The sequence below is a fragment of the Artemia sp. Qi Xiang Cuo genome, chromosome 4 (genome assembly GCF_049724085.1).
Source record: "Artemia sp. Qi Xiang Cuo chromosome 4, ASM4972408v1, whole genome shotgun sequence".
Classification (NCBI taxonomy): Eukaryota; Metazoa; Arthropoda; class Branchiopoda; order Anostraca; family Artemiidae; genus Artemia; species Artemia sp. Qi Xiang Cuo.
In genome coordinates, this window is record NC_142797.1 from 9,719,842 (window position 1) to 9,738,187 (window position 18,346).

At 36.8% G+C, this 18,346-nt stretch overlaps 1 protein-coding gene across 4 annotated transcripts in view; it reads right to left on the minus strand.

Moving 5' to 3' along the window:
• Positions 1 to 8,491: 8,491 nt before the first annotated feature.
• The window catches only part of glu (structural maintenance of chromosomes 4-like protein gluon), a 93,753-nt gene continuing 83,898 nt past the window's right edge, over positions 8,492 to 18,346 (minus strand). For 3 of the 4 annotated variants that reach the window (XM_089088076.1, XM_089088073.1, XM_089088074.1), the window contains exons 9-10: positions 17,111 to 17,429; positions 8,492 to 8,763 (exon numbers count right to left, since the gene is read on the minus strand). In XM_089088076.1, the coding sequence (XP_088944202.1) occupies positions 8,721 to 8,763; positions 17,111 to 17,429 (362 nt within the window). In that variant the 3' untranslated portion in view covers positions 8,492 to 8,720. Of the gene's footprint in view, positions 8,764 to 17,007; positions 17,430 to 18,346 lie in introns of those variants that run through there. The other variant, XM_089088077.1, reaches the window with a different exon arrangement.

Genomic DNA, 18,346 nt, shown 5'->3' on the forward strand with positions numbered 1-18,346 from the left:
AAATTACGGCCCCGAAACTAGACTCTATTATACTTTTAACTGCTTTAGAAATAGAAGCACGTCATAGAGCTAAAGTTGGTCCATAAGGTACACCAAGATATAAAAAATATTCCAAAGGTTTTAAAATACTATCATAAATACGGACAGAAATTTCTGAATTAACGAGATCATTAGCCTTAGGACCAAGAATTAAAAACTGACACTATTCAGGGCGAAAACGAAGTCCATGCTCACTAAAAACCTTTGCTAAAAAATCTACATTTTGTTGAAGTGACTGAAGCGATCGACTCAAAAGTAGTAAATCATCTGCGTAAGCAATCCACGACAGAACATAACCTTTACCATAAATAAAAGTCAACTGAATTTGATCAAATAGCCCCGAAACAGTAATATTGAAAATCCAAGGAGAAATACTGCTTCCTTGCCTTAGCCCCCTACATAACTTAACATTATAATCACTAAACTGATTCTTCCACTTAATACGAATACGAGAGGAGCCATACCACTTTGTTAAAACCAAAACTACTGGTAGTGGGACATTATTCTTCAGAAGCGCAGTCATAGCCCAAGAATGGATAATTGAATCATACGCCGCCGCAAAATCTAACGCAAGTGTATAAACTCTATCCCATTGCTTACAAAAGGATATTATTCTTGAAAGGAGGGTATGAGCAACATCCATGCTTAAACCCTTACGGAACCCAATTTGATTCAGGCCTTGGTTACAAGACTCCAAATACTTTAATAAAACTAACTCAAAAACTTGGCTAACCTGGCACGAAACAGTAATCGGCCTGTAATCAGAACATCGATTCGTATTCCCTCCTTTTTTGAAAGGGGTGAAGTGGTAGCACGAGAAAAGCTAGTTTGAAGAACTCCAGAAGAAAGAATAGTAGTAAAAAGAGTAGTGAGAAGAAGGATTGCTTTGGGTGATGCCCATTTTATATGGTTTGAATGTATACTATCATGATCAAAAGAATGCTTAATTTTTAGAGCTTTAATTGCTATCGTTACATCATCAACAGAAACAGATATGTTACTATTTGGGCGGGGCTTTGAAATTTCTTCCGATAATAAAGAGTCAAGCCGTGATTCAACTGCCGCATCACCGGGTGAAAAAACTTGATTATAATGAGTTATCCAATCATCTAGTTTCAGAGAACTATTAGAATCTGGTGAACAATTATTATTACGACGTCTAGAATTAACCAAACTCCAAAGCTCATTCTTATCACCAGTAATCCTTGAATCAATTTCATCTTTTATAATTTCATTATGCAAACGCAACTCAGCCCGAACAACGCGTTTAGTTAATTTCATACCATCATAAAATGGTCCAGATCGCGGTTTTACCGCGCAATTCCAAAGGTAACAAGCTTGAGATGCATTCTTTTGGCTTTGCTTTAAAATCGGGTTAAGGTTCCAACCTAAAACATGAGATCCACAACGGAAAGAATCAGTTCTAAATGCTTTATTAGCCCCGACTTTTAAACTATGAACAATTTCAAGGTAAAATAGATCAGTATCAATTTGATCAACATCCTTAGAATAATTTACAATTATTTTGGCTAAAAGTGCATCTGATTCTTCATGATATTTGCACATTTTTTCCCGATCCCAGATCATTTTATTTACAATTTGACTAGAACGATGGATAATTTTAAAAGATGGAATTTGAATATTTAAATGAAAAGAAAGGTAAAAAATAAAAAGAAAGGTCACTAATAGGCATATACAGCCCAACATGAACACGCTGTGGTAATAACGCTGCATTTGAGACCAGCACATGGTCTAGATTAGAGCAAGAACCAGAATTATGGACATACGTAAAATCCGCATCTTTTGAAACTATAGTAAAAACCGAAAACAAAGATAAAAGAGCGGAGGAGCGGACATCAGAGATAGCAATGATGCAGTTAAAATCCCCGCAAATAAGCCACTGGAAATCTGATGGAACTTTCGCCACAAATCGTGATAATTCTAAACATGCAAAATTGAAATCAAAATCCGAATCAATAGTATGATAATTTGTTGGTAAATAGCACGAGAAAACAATAATCCCTAGGATTCGAACAGCAACAAAATAACGATTAACGGCAAACACTGAAACTGGAATATTCTCTAGAATAAAAATGCAAACACCTCCTGATGGGCGTCCACCTGTAGGTGTAGCTGGAGATAAAAAACACTTAAACTGCCGCGACAGGCTCGAAAGAAGACTAATAGAGTGGTCCAGAAGATGATGCTCTTGCAGACACAAAATATCCAGATCGCGCAGCATAGACTGCAATACATGTTGTTTATCACCAAAACCATTCAGATTCAGAGATACAGTCTTTGCACTAATCATTTTTTATTCTTTACAACTTTTTCGGTTAACTGTTTGCAGCGAAAGCTAAATCCAGTATGCTCATGAGATCCACAATGGAAGCAACAAGGTTCATTCTGGCAAGGGTTGTTCCTAGAATGAGAGTGTCCACTACCAAGGCACTTGAGACAACGTTCCACGCTAGAGCAGCCTGACGATATATGCTATAGCGACCCGCATTCGTAGCACATTCGCGGTAAAAACTTATAATCAGTAAGCCGGAAATGTTCGTAGCCAATGTGAATCCCATGACGCAAATAATGAGACTTGGCCGTCACCGAACGGAAGTATACAAGATATGATTTCGAAACACCGATGCGCTGTATCTCTTCGATACCATGGTTAGAAGCACACACACTCTCTGGGTTGATCGGGAAGTCGACTCGTGATAATAAACCGACAATTCTCGATTTACGAACCTCAGTTTTACCAACCTTTTCATTCAAACAGTCTTTCAATTTTTCGGCGTTTTGTCTTTTCGTATGGATGACCCATTTCGGTTGCTAGGATTCTGATTCCTTAGAAAGTGAAATCTGCGCTAGACCATCAGCTTCATTCAACGATTTCAGAAAAGCTTCACGCTTTAGGGGATCATCACAATCTTGTGGCGGTGAATCTACTACAAGACCCACTGTTTCTGACTAGTTATTCAGAGGAGGCCAGGATTTACCATTGAGTTTTTCTTCATTTATACAGCTCAAAACCTCGCTCTGTACTCCGTCACAACACTCTTTCACCAAAGCAAATTCGTAAGAGCCAGCAGGGAAGGGGGCCATTACCACTGAGAAATAGATGATAATAAAAACTTGATTAAGTTTCACATAGGGGAGTTCTGCATACTAAACACCCCAAAAGAAATGTAAGCCTTAACAGTTGGAGTCCTAAATGTTAGACATACTCTTTTAGGAAAACATGGCACTGATTTAAATGGAAAATGATTTTTTTGAACTTTTAAATCATTAGTCTTGTAAATTAGGCTAGTCAAATTTATGTAGATAGCGCAGTAATTGACACTGGCTTTTTATTTAACTGAAAGGGGGCAAGGGTTAATAATTTGCATATAACTCTATCCAAATATAAGACTTCTGATAAACCCCAAATGAAGTTAATACATTTGTGTACTCTGTAGAGCTCTTTAAAGATTCCTTGCGGAGAGTGGAGAAGGCGGTATGTAGCCATCCACTGTCCCCTTCAGTTAGCACTTGTGACCAAGTCAGACAAATCAATTTATTCTTTATTCAATTAAAGCAAATGAGCCCAAACTTTTGCTTCTGTTTTCGCCAATTAGCTTCAGTCTCTATATTTTACTTTTTTTAGTTATTATTTTCACAAATATTTTATTTACTTTTTTATTTACCACACTTTTTTTATCTACACCTTATACAGGAATTAAAATTTTGAATCTTTGTAGTTATGCTCTGATTAAGAGGACAGAAATGGTGTCATGTTATCTGTCAATGAGTATCTTGTAAACAAAGAGCATGTCTCTTATTCATGTCAGTCATGCAATGAGTGTCTGAAAAACACTTATGTGCTCTTTTTTTGATAAAATTTGTTTTCCACTGCAAATATATATCCCTTTTCATGAGCTATGTGTCCCTTTTAAGTCAGTTGCAAGAGAGCTTTTAGCAAATTTACAGTTACCAACATGGCTATGGACTCCAATGTGACATCATTAGTTTGTGCAAACTTATGAAGCATAAGCAAACAGAAATTTGATAAAAATCACATCAAAAGCTATTAAAAAATCTAAAGAAACGTTTAATTAGAGTACTATCAATATCTGCTTCATCAAAGAACTTATTTATGTGTCTTTCTTTTGCAATAATGTAATCAGTCATACTTGGTGCTGAATTGGTCTAATAAGAACTTTCAAGGTTGGAAAAGCCAACATAATCTGAATTGGTCTAATAAGAACTTTCAAGGTTGGAAAAGCCAACATAATCATAAAATGCTTTGCACTCCCACAGCCACTTAAGCTGCATAGTAAATCTCAATTCCAACAACTCATTGTGGCAAATACTTTCAAATTAAAAGCAAACATGGGGTGAGGCTTAATTATATTCAGGCAATTGGAGATGAAGAACATTTGATAATTTTACTCAAAATTCATTTGTGAGATATTGCCAATAGTAACTGCATCATCAAATAACATGCAATCACCTGGAGCCAATGCACAAGCAACCCTTGCTTTGCAGGAGGACAACACTTCAGAAAAATGTATATATTTATACAGGCTATATTTATTTATTTAAATATATATATATTTCTCTTTGGCAAGAGAAAACACCCTGTAAAGAGAGGCTCAAAGCAGATAATCTCCCACTAAGATTATCCTAGTTTTTCTTGCCATCTCCCCTTTTTTGCTATCCCAAAAAAATAAAAAGGGTTAGAATTCTAGATGATTGCCTTTTTCTGTATTGTAGAGTAATTTAGTTATTAGATGAGACTTACAGGATTCGGTAAAAAGTCTCAATTATATCTTGGGAAGGTCTTTTGGAGTAAAGTCCTCTACTCATTCTACCTCCAAGGGCTTAGTCCTATACCCATTCTTCCTCCAGGGGGCATAGACCTTTGATGATCATGGACGAACTTGGTGGCATGAAATGTAACTATAAGAAACGAATCCACAGCACAGTTGAGGCAAGAAAAGTGTTTGAGCCTTATAACTTTTCTAAATCCTTGTTTGAAAGGTTTCTGACATTGCTTAAGTTCCAGCTTTGGGCCTTAATGTCCATCAAAGGACCTTATTTCGCTCCAATCTGTAAATTAAGGTTTCTGAATATCTGTAAGTTTTCCTTTAAAAAAAATTCCAGGTAATAGTCTTGTCTATCTATTTTCTGAAGGAAACAATATATCACCTTACCCTACCCTTGGAATTGTGGGTTTTGGAAACAAAAACCCTTGGAATTGTGTTTCCAAAACCTAAATTCAAAGAAAAGTAGACTTAAATCAAAATTAAGAGAACTATGTCCCCTGGAGGAAAACAAATAAAAAATTGTTTTATTTTTCAGTGGGTATAGTACAAAAATATAAAGCAGATATTTTAGTAAAGGTGTGTGCTATATCATCTTCATTGAAAAAGCAAGAACAAACCATTTGAAGCTACCCAAACTAAAGGAACAAAACACCTGACAAAAAAAAAACAATAAAAGATAAGTCAAAAACTGGATTGGGCATGAATTCTTTCCCTGGCAATCAATGTAGCCTGTCTAATATGTAATTTGTATTAAGACAACTAATTGATCTTTTTTTTAAGAGAAGAAAAGTGAGTTGAATCTTTTTGTATTAAATTGTAATAAATGTAATTTGTAAAAATATCCCCAGTACCTCTCTTATAAAGTGAGGTATTTTTTTTATTGAAATTTTTTTTTTTCTATTTGGGGCGACTTCAAATAGTTAGTTTTCAACTGAGGACAGTTTAGCATATTTCTATGCTGAAATATCTGCTTTATCACTTTGTTTTATTTTAGGGCTGAAAATCAAACTTGTTGGTCTGTTGTTCCATAAAAATATGTTATCTGGTGCTAAATTATGCCCTATTAGGGGGGAAAGGGCACATTTATTATGGCAGCATCTATTATATTTAGATAGTGTTGATTAGGGAGCAAAATGGAACTGTTTTTTTGTTTTATATTGCTGCCTTTAGAATAAGCCATGAAAAAGTATGTTATAAAATCCCAATGTGGCTTAAAATCCTAGGATTCTCAAACCCTTGAAATTGTGTTTCCAAAACCTAAATCCAAAGAAAAGTATACCCAAATCAAAATTAAGAGAAACTTTCTAATAATTAGACCAGCATGAATCTGTCTTTGTCAAAATATTTGGTTAATGGTGCTTATAAGCTAAGTCAAAAATCAGATAAAAAAATATAGATGACTTTTTTTTTTTTTATTCCAATATTCACGGCGCCAGGTACTTCAAAGTATCTGATATGCCGCTATTCATTTACCTCTTTCAATGGCCTCGAGGTTTTAAATGTCTGTTGAACCTTCTTTTGAAGGTGTCAACAGAGGGATTTGCAGGGATAATATCCCCAGGAAGATCGTTCCAGATAGTAGTGCAATACCGGATGAAACTATTCCTCAAGCACTTAGTTTTCGGTGTATCCTCCTTTAGATATTTGAACCGAGCTGTTTGCCTTTGTGTCTGCCTTGTTGGCTGGACAAAGGGGGGCACAATTTGAGAGAGCTCGTCTGAGGGAGGTGAATTCATGTACTTGTAGAAAACAGCCATCGACGCTACATCAAACCTTTCATTTAGAGGCTGGAGCGATTCTTGTGTAGAGGCGCAGCCTCTACACAAGAATTTCCAAGAGAGATCGGTGGAGAAATGAATCCCCCGTAGACGAAACTCGTCGACTCTCTTTATAGCTTCATTTTTGAAGATGAAACTGGGGTGTTCACGTGGGACCTTTGATCGTGTAATTACATGTTCTTTTGTTTTTGATGCCTTGAAGTTGATCATCCATGCATCAGACCACTTTTCAGTTTTCAAAAGATTCATCTGTAGGGAAAGGGAGGCTTGTGTTGGGTCTTTGTGTTTAGGGACGGCTGAGTGTGTTGTGGTATCATCAGCAAAGTGATGCAGAGGGTTTGCGAGGTTGTCTCCCATGTTGTTTATGTAGATAAGAAAAAGCATAGGTCCCAAGACACTGCCCTGGGGTACCCCTGCTTTCACTGGATATTTGCAGGAAATAAACCCGTCAAGAACAACCCACAGTGAACAATTGGAAAGAAAGCTCTCAATCACTTTTAACAGACATGCACAAACACCATACATATAGAGTTTCTTTAGCAGGCCACAAGGCCATACTCTGTCAAAAGCTTTCGCAATGTTGAAGGATAATAGCCTAATGTTGTATCCCATTGCCAGTAGTTCTATCCACTCCTGATGCTAGACCACTAGGTAGTCTAATGTTGAGCGTTTCCGGCGGAATCCATATTGGTGATCGCCTAGGAGGTCATTTGATTCCAGGTACTGATGAAGTGTTTTATTGGAGATGCTCTCGTAGACTTTGCCAACACAGGGGAGAAGGCTAATAGGCCTGTAGGAGCCCATGCTCGTTGGATCGCCTTCCGGCTTTAAAGTAGGTATAACATGGGCGGACTTCCATGTTCATGGGAAGGTTCCAGAGCAAAAGCACAGCTGGAAAAGCAATGACAAGGGTCCAGCTAGTTCGGCACTGCAGGACTTGAGGACAACATTTGCTATTTTGTCAGGACCCGCGGCTTTGGTCACATCCAGATGCTGCAGAATGCAAAGGATTTTGGGAGCAGAAAAATTTACGCATTCCAGGACAGTGTCGGTTCGGTTGGAGAATTTTGGCACTTCTCTACAGTCATTGTCTAGATTCGAGAATTCGGCCAAAGCCTTAGCAAGAGCTTCAGCCTTTGCCTGTGGATCTTGTACCACTGTCCCCTTACTCTGGAGAGATTTTTTGGTGAATTTTTTGCAAATCATATTATTGACTTACAAATAAAGTAAACATACTACTTGATGCCTTTTTGTATGCTCTTTCCAAATATAATAATCATTTTTGTTGGAAATGAACTTTACCCCACTCCTATATATACCAATTCAGGGTATATATTTGCACATTAAGGGGGTGGGGTAAAGTTTAAACTTACCTCCCATTTACATCAGAAATAAAATTTACCCCCCCCCCCTAATGTGCAAATATATGCCCTGAATTGGTATATATAGGGGTGGGGGTAAAATTCATTTCCAACAAAAATGATTATTATATTTGGAAAGAGCATAAAAAAAAGCATTGAGTGGTATGTTTACTTTATTTGTAAGTCAATATTATGATTTGTGACAAATTTACGAAATTTTTGGTAAATTTTAGACTGTTTCTTTCTATTATCAGCTTTGTACTTTTTGAAATCATTTCAGTAGGCTAATATGTTGGTAAATTAGGCACTTGAAAATACCAACAAAAAGGGAAGACAACTTAACTATTTTCCAAGATGACAAAAAGCCACTCATCTGAACTTCTATCAAGGAAAGACAATACTAGGGCTTATGCTAATTGCAGTATAGCATAGGCTAGTTTGGGGCTAAGCTAAACCAAACATTTAAAACAAGTCATAATTGAATAAAAAGCTTTAATATAGTTACTCTCAAGTGCTTGTTGCACAAACATATGTAGAGATACAATCTAGGCTTCTTGTGTTGCAAGATTCTTTTAGCGGATTTTTGGGCTGTTGTTGTTGTTGTTTGGGGTTTGACGCGTTCAACCAATCGGTCATATGCGTTCGTATCACTTGATTATTCTGTGCCTTCTGTAATCACTAGCTTGCTTGGGTGTCACTTTAGTCAATATTCATTGAGCCATGTCAGGTATCACTTATTGTGCTATTGGTAGGGGGTCATTCACCTGTAGCAAATGCCTGCATTGAAAAACAAAAATCAGAGTAATTCAGCACTGATTTGTCATAAAACAATTAAAATACAATTGCAACAAAATTAAATTAATAATGCCAATATATATCATTCCTGTCCCATACGCCAATTAAAAAAAAAAAAAAAGCTGATAGAACATAGATAAAAGGAAAAAATATACAAAGTTTGAAGACTCTAAAATGAACCAATATGAGGGTGTAAAAAAAAAAAAAAAACTTTAAAGGGAATGAACCAAACCAGTAGTCTTAACAAATCTACCTAAAAGGTTTGTGCTTAGTTTTATAGCCCAAGGAGGAGACGTGTAATGTCCCAGAACAGAGCGCATTCTGAATGCCTTAAATGCCCTCTCACAGCAATTCCTTAGTGTTTCCCTCTCCTTTTCATATTTTATACAGTTGAAGATGATGTGACGTATGTCTTTGTACACTTCACATGTGTCGCAGTTGGGGTAAGGGGTCATTTTCCAATGGAAGAATGTTCATTTAGTCCTTGCATGGCCACATCTAAGACGAAAGTGACAAGTTGAAAGGATGCAAGATTAGAGGTACATTTCTTTTGATGGATGTTTGTAATTATACAGATTCCGGACCTGGGTATGGAAAGAATGCAGCCAAGCCTCTTCTACCTCCAAAATTTTAGAACTGATTGAAGACAGGAATTCAGGACTAGTAATAGGCGTTTGAGTGATCAGACCCAGATGGGAGGCTTGTTTTGCAGCCTGGTCTGCTAATTCATTTCGTTTTATACCACAGTGTGGGGGGACCCTAATAAACAGGACTGATAGACCCTTTCTTGCAAGTTGTGTAGTCAGATTTTCAATCTCCATGGCAACATTTCTTGCTTGGTGTTGCTGGTGTGAAAGGTAGTCCAGAGCTGACAGTGAATCAGTGCAGACAATATACTTTTGATGTATGTTCTGTGTTTGGCTTGATACTGCTTGAGGAGAAAACTTAAGTGCCACAAATTCTCCAGAGAAAATAGTCAGGTAGGGGGGTAAGGCATAAGAAAGAGATAGGCCCTGAGAGAGTATAACTGCTGCATAGCTGCAATTTGCTTTTGTCTTTGAGCCATCTGTGTAAACCTAGATGTAGTCCTAGAATTCTGCCAACTTTCCCAGGAATATGATTTTCATCACTGCTTGGGGGAGGTCCTCCTTTTTTTCAATACTGATCTTAGGAATAATCAATTCCCCAATTCCTTTGGAGGCGCTGGGAAAATCATCATCCAAATTAACAGTCAGCCTGCCATTCTCTATGAACTCTTCCATGCCAGGAAGGCAAAGGAATCTCTGAAAAGAGGGCATCTCTGTTGCTTTGTAGCGGACATCAGGGTTGTGGTGGTTAAAGATTCCTTTGTATATAATATGGTTCCTAACTCTTATATTCTTTGCAAAATTTCTTGCAAGGAGATATTTTCTGAAGTGAAAGGACTGGATCCCCCTTTCATAGTACATAGCTGTAATAAGAGTTGATTTTAGGCAGCCAACAGCTCTTTGTGAGATTGCATGGAGGGTAGTGTCCAGTTTCTTAAGGAGACATTTCTTGGCAGATCCATGTATAAATGATCCATTGTCTATCTTGGATATCATTACTGACTTGACAATAGTTGAAGCAAAGACAGTGGGGGCTCCTCTTCTTCCAAGGCAGAGAGCATTAATGAAGTTTTGTCTTTGTTTGAGACTGTCTATCATCTCATCAAGATGGGTTTTCCATATCAGTTTTTGGTTAAATACAACTCCCAGAAGGTGTGCATGTTCTGAAACGACAATCCCATGTCCATTCAGTTTCACCAGTGGTTTGAAAGCCGCCAGGTTTTGCATTTTTTGAAAAAACACACTAACTGACTTATGGCTTGAGAAGACCATATTATTACTTTTTGCCCAAATTGATAGCATATCTACAGCTTTTTGAGAGGCTGACCGTATGCATACAGGGTCTCTCCCCACAACTGCAACAGCAATATCATCAGCATACAGAAAGAGCTCTGCTCCAAGAAAAATTTCCAGGCTTATATCATGACAATAAACTGAGAAGAGAAGTGGACTTAGAACAGCCCCTTGAGGGAGTCCAATGTCAAAGGCTTTCCTCATAAACTCTGAGAAGGAGCCCCCCAGGGAGGTCTGGACTCCCTGCCCATCAAAAATTGGTGGATCCAATTTACCAGTAGGTCTGGTAAGCCCATTACAGATAGCTTTCTGATTAGTTGTCTCACATCTACTCTATCAAATGCTGATTTCATGTCTAAAAATATCACATGTACTGCTTTTCCTTTTTTGAAGCTTTGTTTGATCAGATGCTATGGTCTAACTAATGCATCTGTGGTGCTCCTTCCTGGGAGAAATCCGAACTGTTCAATTTGGATGTGGTCTGATAATGGGGTTAAAACTCTTTGTTTTATTACCCTCTCAATTAGTTTTGCAACACAAGAGGTGTGTGATATGGGGCAGTATGAGTCAACCAGCTTATGGTGTTTTCCGGCCTTGAGAAGTGGGATCACTGTTTCCTTATTCCACTCAGATGATGCTGATAACTCAATGAGAGATCTGTTGAATAACTCTGTCAGTAGCTCAACAAATATATCTGGCAAATTTTTCAGCATTAAACTGTGAATTCCATCAGGGCCAGTTGCACCAGGCTGGCTTTGAAATGGTGTCTTTAACTTCCTGAAAGCTGAAGTGAGAAAATGGAAAAGTACCGTTTTTGAGACTGAGTTGATGGTGTGTGAGCTGTGATGGTGTATCTACTTTCAGAAACTTTTCTAAGAAGAGATTAAGTTTCCCATTGGTTGAAAATTCTGTAGTCCTTCCCATCTGTATTTCTGCAGGGATGGGTGTTCTTCTTTTTTTACCTGGAAATTTCTCAACAACGCTCGAACGGGGGTGTTGTGGCCAAATTTGTCTTCAATGAGCCTTCTCCATCCGTCTTGTGTCTCGCTTTTATGTTTCTCTTTGAATTCTGCTGTTCTTTGCTTAAAAGCTGTTTTATTCTTAATTGAGAGATATGTAAAGAAATTCTTTTTTTCTTTTTTCTTCTCTAGGTAGGCTTTCTTGCAATTATTGTTACATACAGGAGTGGAATTTTGTGTCTTGGGATGATGTTGTTTGTAACCAAATATTCTTTCTGAATAAGCTATGATAACTGAAGTAGTCCTATTAGAAAAGGATCCCCCTGACTCATCACTTGTCTTAATGTCTGAAGCCTTTTGGTCTAAGTTATGTTTCCAGGAGTTCGAGAGTTTGTCTTAGAATTTCCGGAATTCCAGTGGTTGGTACCTTGACCTTACTGAGTTGATCTCTAGTGTTAATGATAGAACATCATGGTCAGAATCGAAGTCACAGGGTTTCTGAATTTCTACATTATTTACAATATCTGATGATGTGAAAGTTAGGTCAATTGTTGAGTATTTGTCTGTCTGAGGGTTCAGCCGTGTATTTAGGTCTTTGGGGGTGACAAGGGACAACTTATTTATGGGTCCAGGATGTAATTGGTTAGAGGGGTTGCAATTGGATGTTCTGGTGATACAGTATCCCACATTCTGTGGTGCAGGTTAAAGTCACCACTAATTATTTTCACAGGGCCGCATGCACTCACAATCAGTTGGAATTGACTCAAGGAGAATTTATTTGTCTTTGAGGCGTAACAGTTAGCAATACTAATCCACTTGTAGTTTCCCAGTAGTTTTATGTCAATTATACCTACTTCCATGTCACCTTGTGGACTGGGGTCATGTATTCTAAAAGCTAGGTCATTTTTCACAAGTGACAGTAGGCCACCACCTGTTTTGTGGACTCTGTTCCAACGGGAATATTGTACCCCTTGAAATCATGGACAATATTCTCCTGTTTTAAAAAAGTTTCTTGAAGTTGGAAAATATCAGGAGCATGCCCGACTAAAATATTTTGGAGTTCTTTTCTTTTGGCTTGGTTGAATCCCGGATATTTAGTTGGAACACTGAAAGGGTGCTTGTCATTTGTGTGTGAGGGAGCTAACCTGGGTCTCTGTAGCTTATTACTACTACCTTCTGGACTAGGTGTAGCCTCTTGCCCTTTGTGTTTTCATTCCGGAGGCATTGGGCTGCTGGTTTGGGAAGGATTGTTACTGATTGTAGGGCTTGATTCAACTCTGTTAAGGTTTTCAGCAATGTTGGACAGGCTAAGGACTGCCTTTTGAAGATTAGCAGGCATCATCTGAGATATTAGTTTGCAAAGTGATGTTATTGTCTCAGCCAGATAAGAGATCTGCTTTGTAACACCTTCAAACATGGTCATATATTTCTTGTTCAGGTCCTCAACTGGATGGTGGTTAGGTGTCAAAGGAGAGAAGGAGTCTTTATGGGCCAGAGGGACGTGTTTGGTTTGTGTTGGAAGTCCCTTCTTCAGGACCTCGGCAGCAGTCCTCATGGGGACATTATTAGTAAAGGAATAGGTTACAATTGATTTCTTACCTCCATGAATACTGGGCATTCTCTAGCATTAGCAGCATGGTTGCCACTGCAGTTAGGGCACTTGAGTACCTGATCTTGCTTGATTGTTTCAAATTGGAGGCATTCATTATGAGTGTGTTGTCCACTATAAAGTAGACATCTTCTGCTTCTGCGGCAATTTGAAGCCATGTGGCCAAAACCTTGGCAATTGAAACACTGTATTGCCCGGGGTATAACTGCCTAACTGTATACCTTGTACCCCAAACAGATTTCAGAGGGAACTGAATTCTAATAAAAGGTGCATATCAGGGAGATAACAGAACGGTTTGGTTTTTTATAGGCCAATGCCACATGTTCTATTCTATTATCAACTTGGACCTCCTTGACAAAGTCATCCAGATGGGTGATCTCCTCAGATGGGATAAATACAATTCCTTTTCTATTTCTTATCAAAGCAGGGTTGGAACTAGAACCAAGCACAAAATTTACTTTACAACCATTTACTGCTATATCTGAAATTGAAAGTATAACAGTAGCTACTGATTGGTTTGCAGCTATTATTATAATGGAGCCATCTGGTCCAAGTCTTTCTAACATTGAACCATAATGGTCCCTGCACTCATAATTTTGAAGATGTTCGAAAAGTGTTTTAGCAATAACTGTTCTACTACCTAATGTCAACAACCAAGTGGTTCCATTTGGACCTTCAACACCTAAAGCCAAAATCCTAGCACTTAAATTATTTGGGTCAGGGGTGACAGGACTACTAATTGTCCTCAGTCATCCCCCCCCCCAAAAAAAAAAAAAAACAATGGGTTAGAAACAATCAGGTAAAACAACAATATAAAATCACAAAAGAAGTAAAATGTCAAATAAATAAAACAAATAAGCTACAAGCAGAGGGGGGAGCCCTCAGTCAATATAAAATAAGCAAGCAATATAAATCAAAAGAAGGCACAGCAATAAGTCTAAAAGCAGGGTAAAAATGGGTTGCTAAGCACTCTCAGCACTTATAGTTGCAGTATGCCGGAATCTGGGAAAATTTGCACAAAGCACAATAACAGTCAAAGCAAGCCAAAGGCCAAAATGCACAACAAAACGAGTGTACAGGCGAAAGGGACCCCAAGGGCAGAGCCCCTTGTGATTTAATCAACAAACCGTGGCCCAGAGCTATCCCTACTTGGGAAATAGCAATTTTGAATATATTTAGTTTATTTCAATTTTAATTCGTCAAGGGGTTCTTCAGGCGTTAAATCTAAATCTTCCATTTCTTTTGGGCTGTTATATAGTTAGACTTTTTCAAGATCCGTATTCTATCGGGGTAAATAAGTATCAATGTATACATTTTTGTAGATGGCCACAACTACCTTTTTAATCTTAAGAAATGTTTGGCATTTTCTTTTCGTGTTTTGTGAGCGTATTCGTCTAAATGATAAGCCGACTTTTCAAAGAAAAGGTAGCCTATTGATTTCAAACTATTTGTAGAGCTTGGAAACAATTTTCTTTGTTAAGCCACATAAGCGTATTAACTGAACTAGTAATTCCATTAATCATAGAATGGAAATATTGCAACATGCTGAGAGATTTTCTCAAACTTAAAAGTCAGCCTAACAAACACACAAAATGACTTTTAACCTAGAAACAAAGCATAGATCTAAAGAGAGTGTACAATATTCCCGTATTAAGTGAACACGAGTGTTTTTAGTTTTAAAACGCTGAGACTGGACCTTTACGACATAATGAAGCTAAAATTTTGCTTCTTATGGGTTTTAGCTTACGTTCTTATTTCATCTTTATTCATATCAAAGGATTTTTTGAGTTAGTTAGATTTTACTAATCTGTTTTTGTTTGTTTTGTCAGTATAGCCTTTGTTCTTACTTACTTTCTTTTAAACAAGCTTGTAAAAAAAGGCTGTAAGTAAAAGGATATTTTTCAAATTACATTTGCAAACCTCTCCAAAAAGCCCCAATGTCATATTAAATCTAACTAGTAATACATAAAAAATCACTAACGGGTTCAGCTCCCAAAAGGGAGGGTAGCCCTCTCCCATCCTAGCCTATTTACAGGTTCCAATTTAGCCTAATATCATGTAATCCATAAAACTTTATATTTTACATTTAGACGTCATCACAACCTATTATTCAGTATCTTTCTTTTCCTATTCCTACTTGTGACCAATTAAAAAAAAAACAGTAATGTAGGAACTAAATCTTAGCCTATTTATGGTTTCTATAGGTGGATCCAAGGGTGGATGCTATGAAAATTTATTTGACAGTGTCTGACTCGGATAGTTTAGTACAAAACAACTTGTGATGGTATAGCAACTAATATAACCAACTTCCTGGCGCATGATTTTAAGAAGTTGTCGCTTTCAAACTCCCGTTTTGAATGGTGGTTTGCAATTACTTTTTGTGAATAACTGTAAAGTAGACACCGTAAACCGTAAAGCAGATACAGTGATCCTTCCATTCTCTGGTCCGTATTCATCCTCAATGCATCGATGTGTAGATGAAAACGTGTTCCATTTAATTCACGAGTGCGAATCATTTAGAAATTTAAGAGATCGTATATCTCTTTTTTGGTTTTGTGTTAGTTTTTGCCTTTTTAACTTTCTTACATTTGACACTTTTCTTACTAATGATTTTTTTTTGACTTTCTGACATTGTTGTTTTTGGCACTGTTTAGCCAGTTTTTTAGTTGTTGTGCTATTTGTATGATTTTTTTTTATGACTCCGAAATGCGAATTCGGTCCTTCGGGGCTTGTGATAGTCATTTTTTGAAATAAATATCTTATCTCTTATCTATCTATATCTGGTAGTGGGAATATGACGAAGAGTGGCTATTAAGAGTATTTTGGTAAAAGTGCAGAATACTATCAGGATCCTGGGTAGATTCCTCAGAGTAAGAACGAATCACATATGAAACCGTGGGGCATTATAGACCAAGCGTTTTTGTTTTAATTTTTGAACATTTTAATTATTTAGTTTAATTAATTAATTTATTTAATTAATTTATAGACCAAGCATCTATAAAACAGATAAAAGGATAACCCTGATTATGGTATTAAAAACTGAGCTTTTTGCCAAATGAACTAAAAGAGCAATACTCAAATTAAAGGGGAATGAACTTGTGCAACAAAATGAGGGAGATTCTGTCCGTGTTAGCAACCCACACCTTACGTTAAAGTTTGATTGTTGCTTTGCCAAAAGTATTTGTGAATCCAACAAACATTGTCAATTGGTAAGTGGAAGTGATTTAGTAACTAATTGGCTGTTCAGTCATTTAAGCTGGCTATTTTATCGCTGAAATAAAATATAGCGAATGTTTGTTTTTGCTCTCAACCATTGTGATCAAGCTTTTTTTTATCTAAAATTGCTGTTGTATTTTATGTTGTTATTATTAACAGATAATTTTTATCTGTTGTTGATATTGAAAATAAATGTGACTTAATGAACAAACTCCTACAAACCACCAAAAACGGACGAGTTTTATTAAGAACTGAAAAATTAATAGAGAAAAGGGTAGAAGTTTTGAGGGAGTGTACAGTCCTTATTTCAATAGCTCTCTTTAAAACTTCTATATTTAAACACATTTGTATGATAAGAGTCATGACTGCTTTATTATTTTGTTTGTTGCCAAGGCGTTGCAATAAATATCAATTCATCTATATTATATTCAGTACATATCAAAATATTATATCAATCTACATTATTACATATTTATCAGTTTTTTTTCTCTTGCATTCTTTGTTTTTCAATTATTATACGATTTTTATATTGAAACAAACTAATTGATTCTTTGATATAACTAATACTTTTAATATATCTAGAGTTGCAAAAATGAACAAAAGCATGTACAAAAATTACACATCTAATTGCAGAAAAAGATTAAAACAGAAAAAAAGAAAATCACTTCGAAGCCGCTCCTCTGTCACTATCTCTGGCACTTTCAGCAGCTTGGCTAATCAAACGCGGATTGATAGTTGTTGATTTTGTACAGTTTTCAGTTTTATAAATTCCGACCAGTCGATCTGCCAACTCAAACATTTGAGGACGAAGAGAAATGATAATAAATTGGGTATTTTTGGTTCTTTCTTTGACATATGTCCCAACTATGGAAACGTTCTTGAAATCCAGAGCAGCGTCAATTTCGTCCATGACATATAGAGGACTAGGCTTATAATAATGCAGTGCAAATACCAAAGCTAGAGACGATAGGGTCTTCTCACCACCTAGAAATAACAGTTTTATAAGATATTTATCAACCCATAAAATCTCATAAAGATGGAATTTTTCTACTGGAGTCAGTGGGTGGGGTAGGTTCTAACTACGAAAAAAAATAACATAAACGAAAACATAACAGTAGAAGTACCAAGAAGATATAGAAGTTGATATGGGGTAACTGGAGCAAAAACAGATAAGATATATACTCAGGAATTGTCTTCCAATGAAGAGAGAGCATGTCTCTAAAAAAAAAAAAAAAAAAAAAAAAAAAAAAAAAAAAAAAAAAAAAATTGGAGAAAACTCCCGAGCCTGAGTAACTCCAAAATATCAGAATTTTTACTTTTTTTCCTTTATTTTTCGACAGTTTTTATTTTTGCCAATTGTTAGGTATTCTGATGAGATTAGTCCCTCGTCATAATTTTTTACGCATATGCATGTACTTCACTTGTTATTATTTGAAGTCTACCATTTGACCGAAGACGCTGGAGAGGTCATCGTGGAGAGCCATCGTTACCGCCTTATGCGCCGACCGGCGTGGGAAGTCCCAAGTCTAAGTAAGTCTACCATAATATTGAACAAAGTTGAACACACATCAAAAATATTACATAGCCATCGATGGTTGAAACTAAAACCTGATTTAAATAGATTTAACCTTTAAGTTATACACGAATGGCATGAATTCGGTAACCAGTGACGAGGTCAATGTTAATATTATGAAACAAGCATATTCTCCGATTTCTGGAAAATTTCGAAGTTTGAAAAAAAAACGATTTTGTCACAGCAGCTCAGTTTTTTTACTGAATGTTACAAAATGTACTTTGTTTAGCCTTCTAGGGGTGGGAGGGGGGGAGGGGGATGAATCCCCTTCTATTCCCTGCACATCATCTTTCCTTCAATGAATATAGGCATATCAATGTTTTTTTGT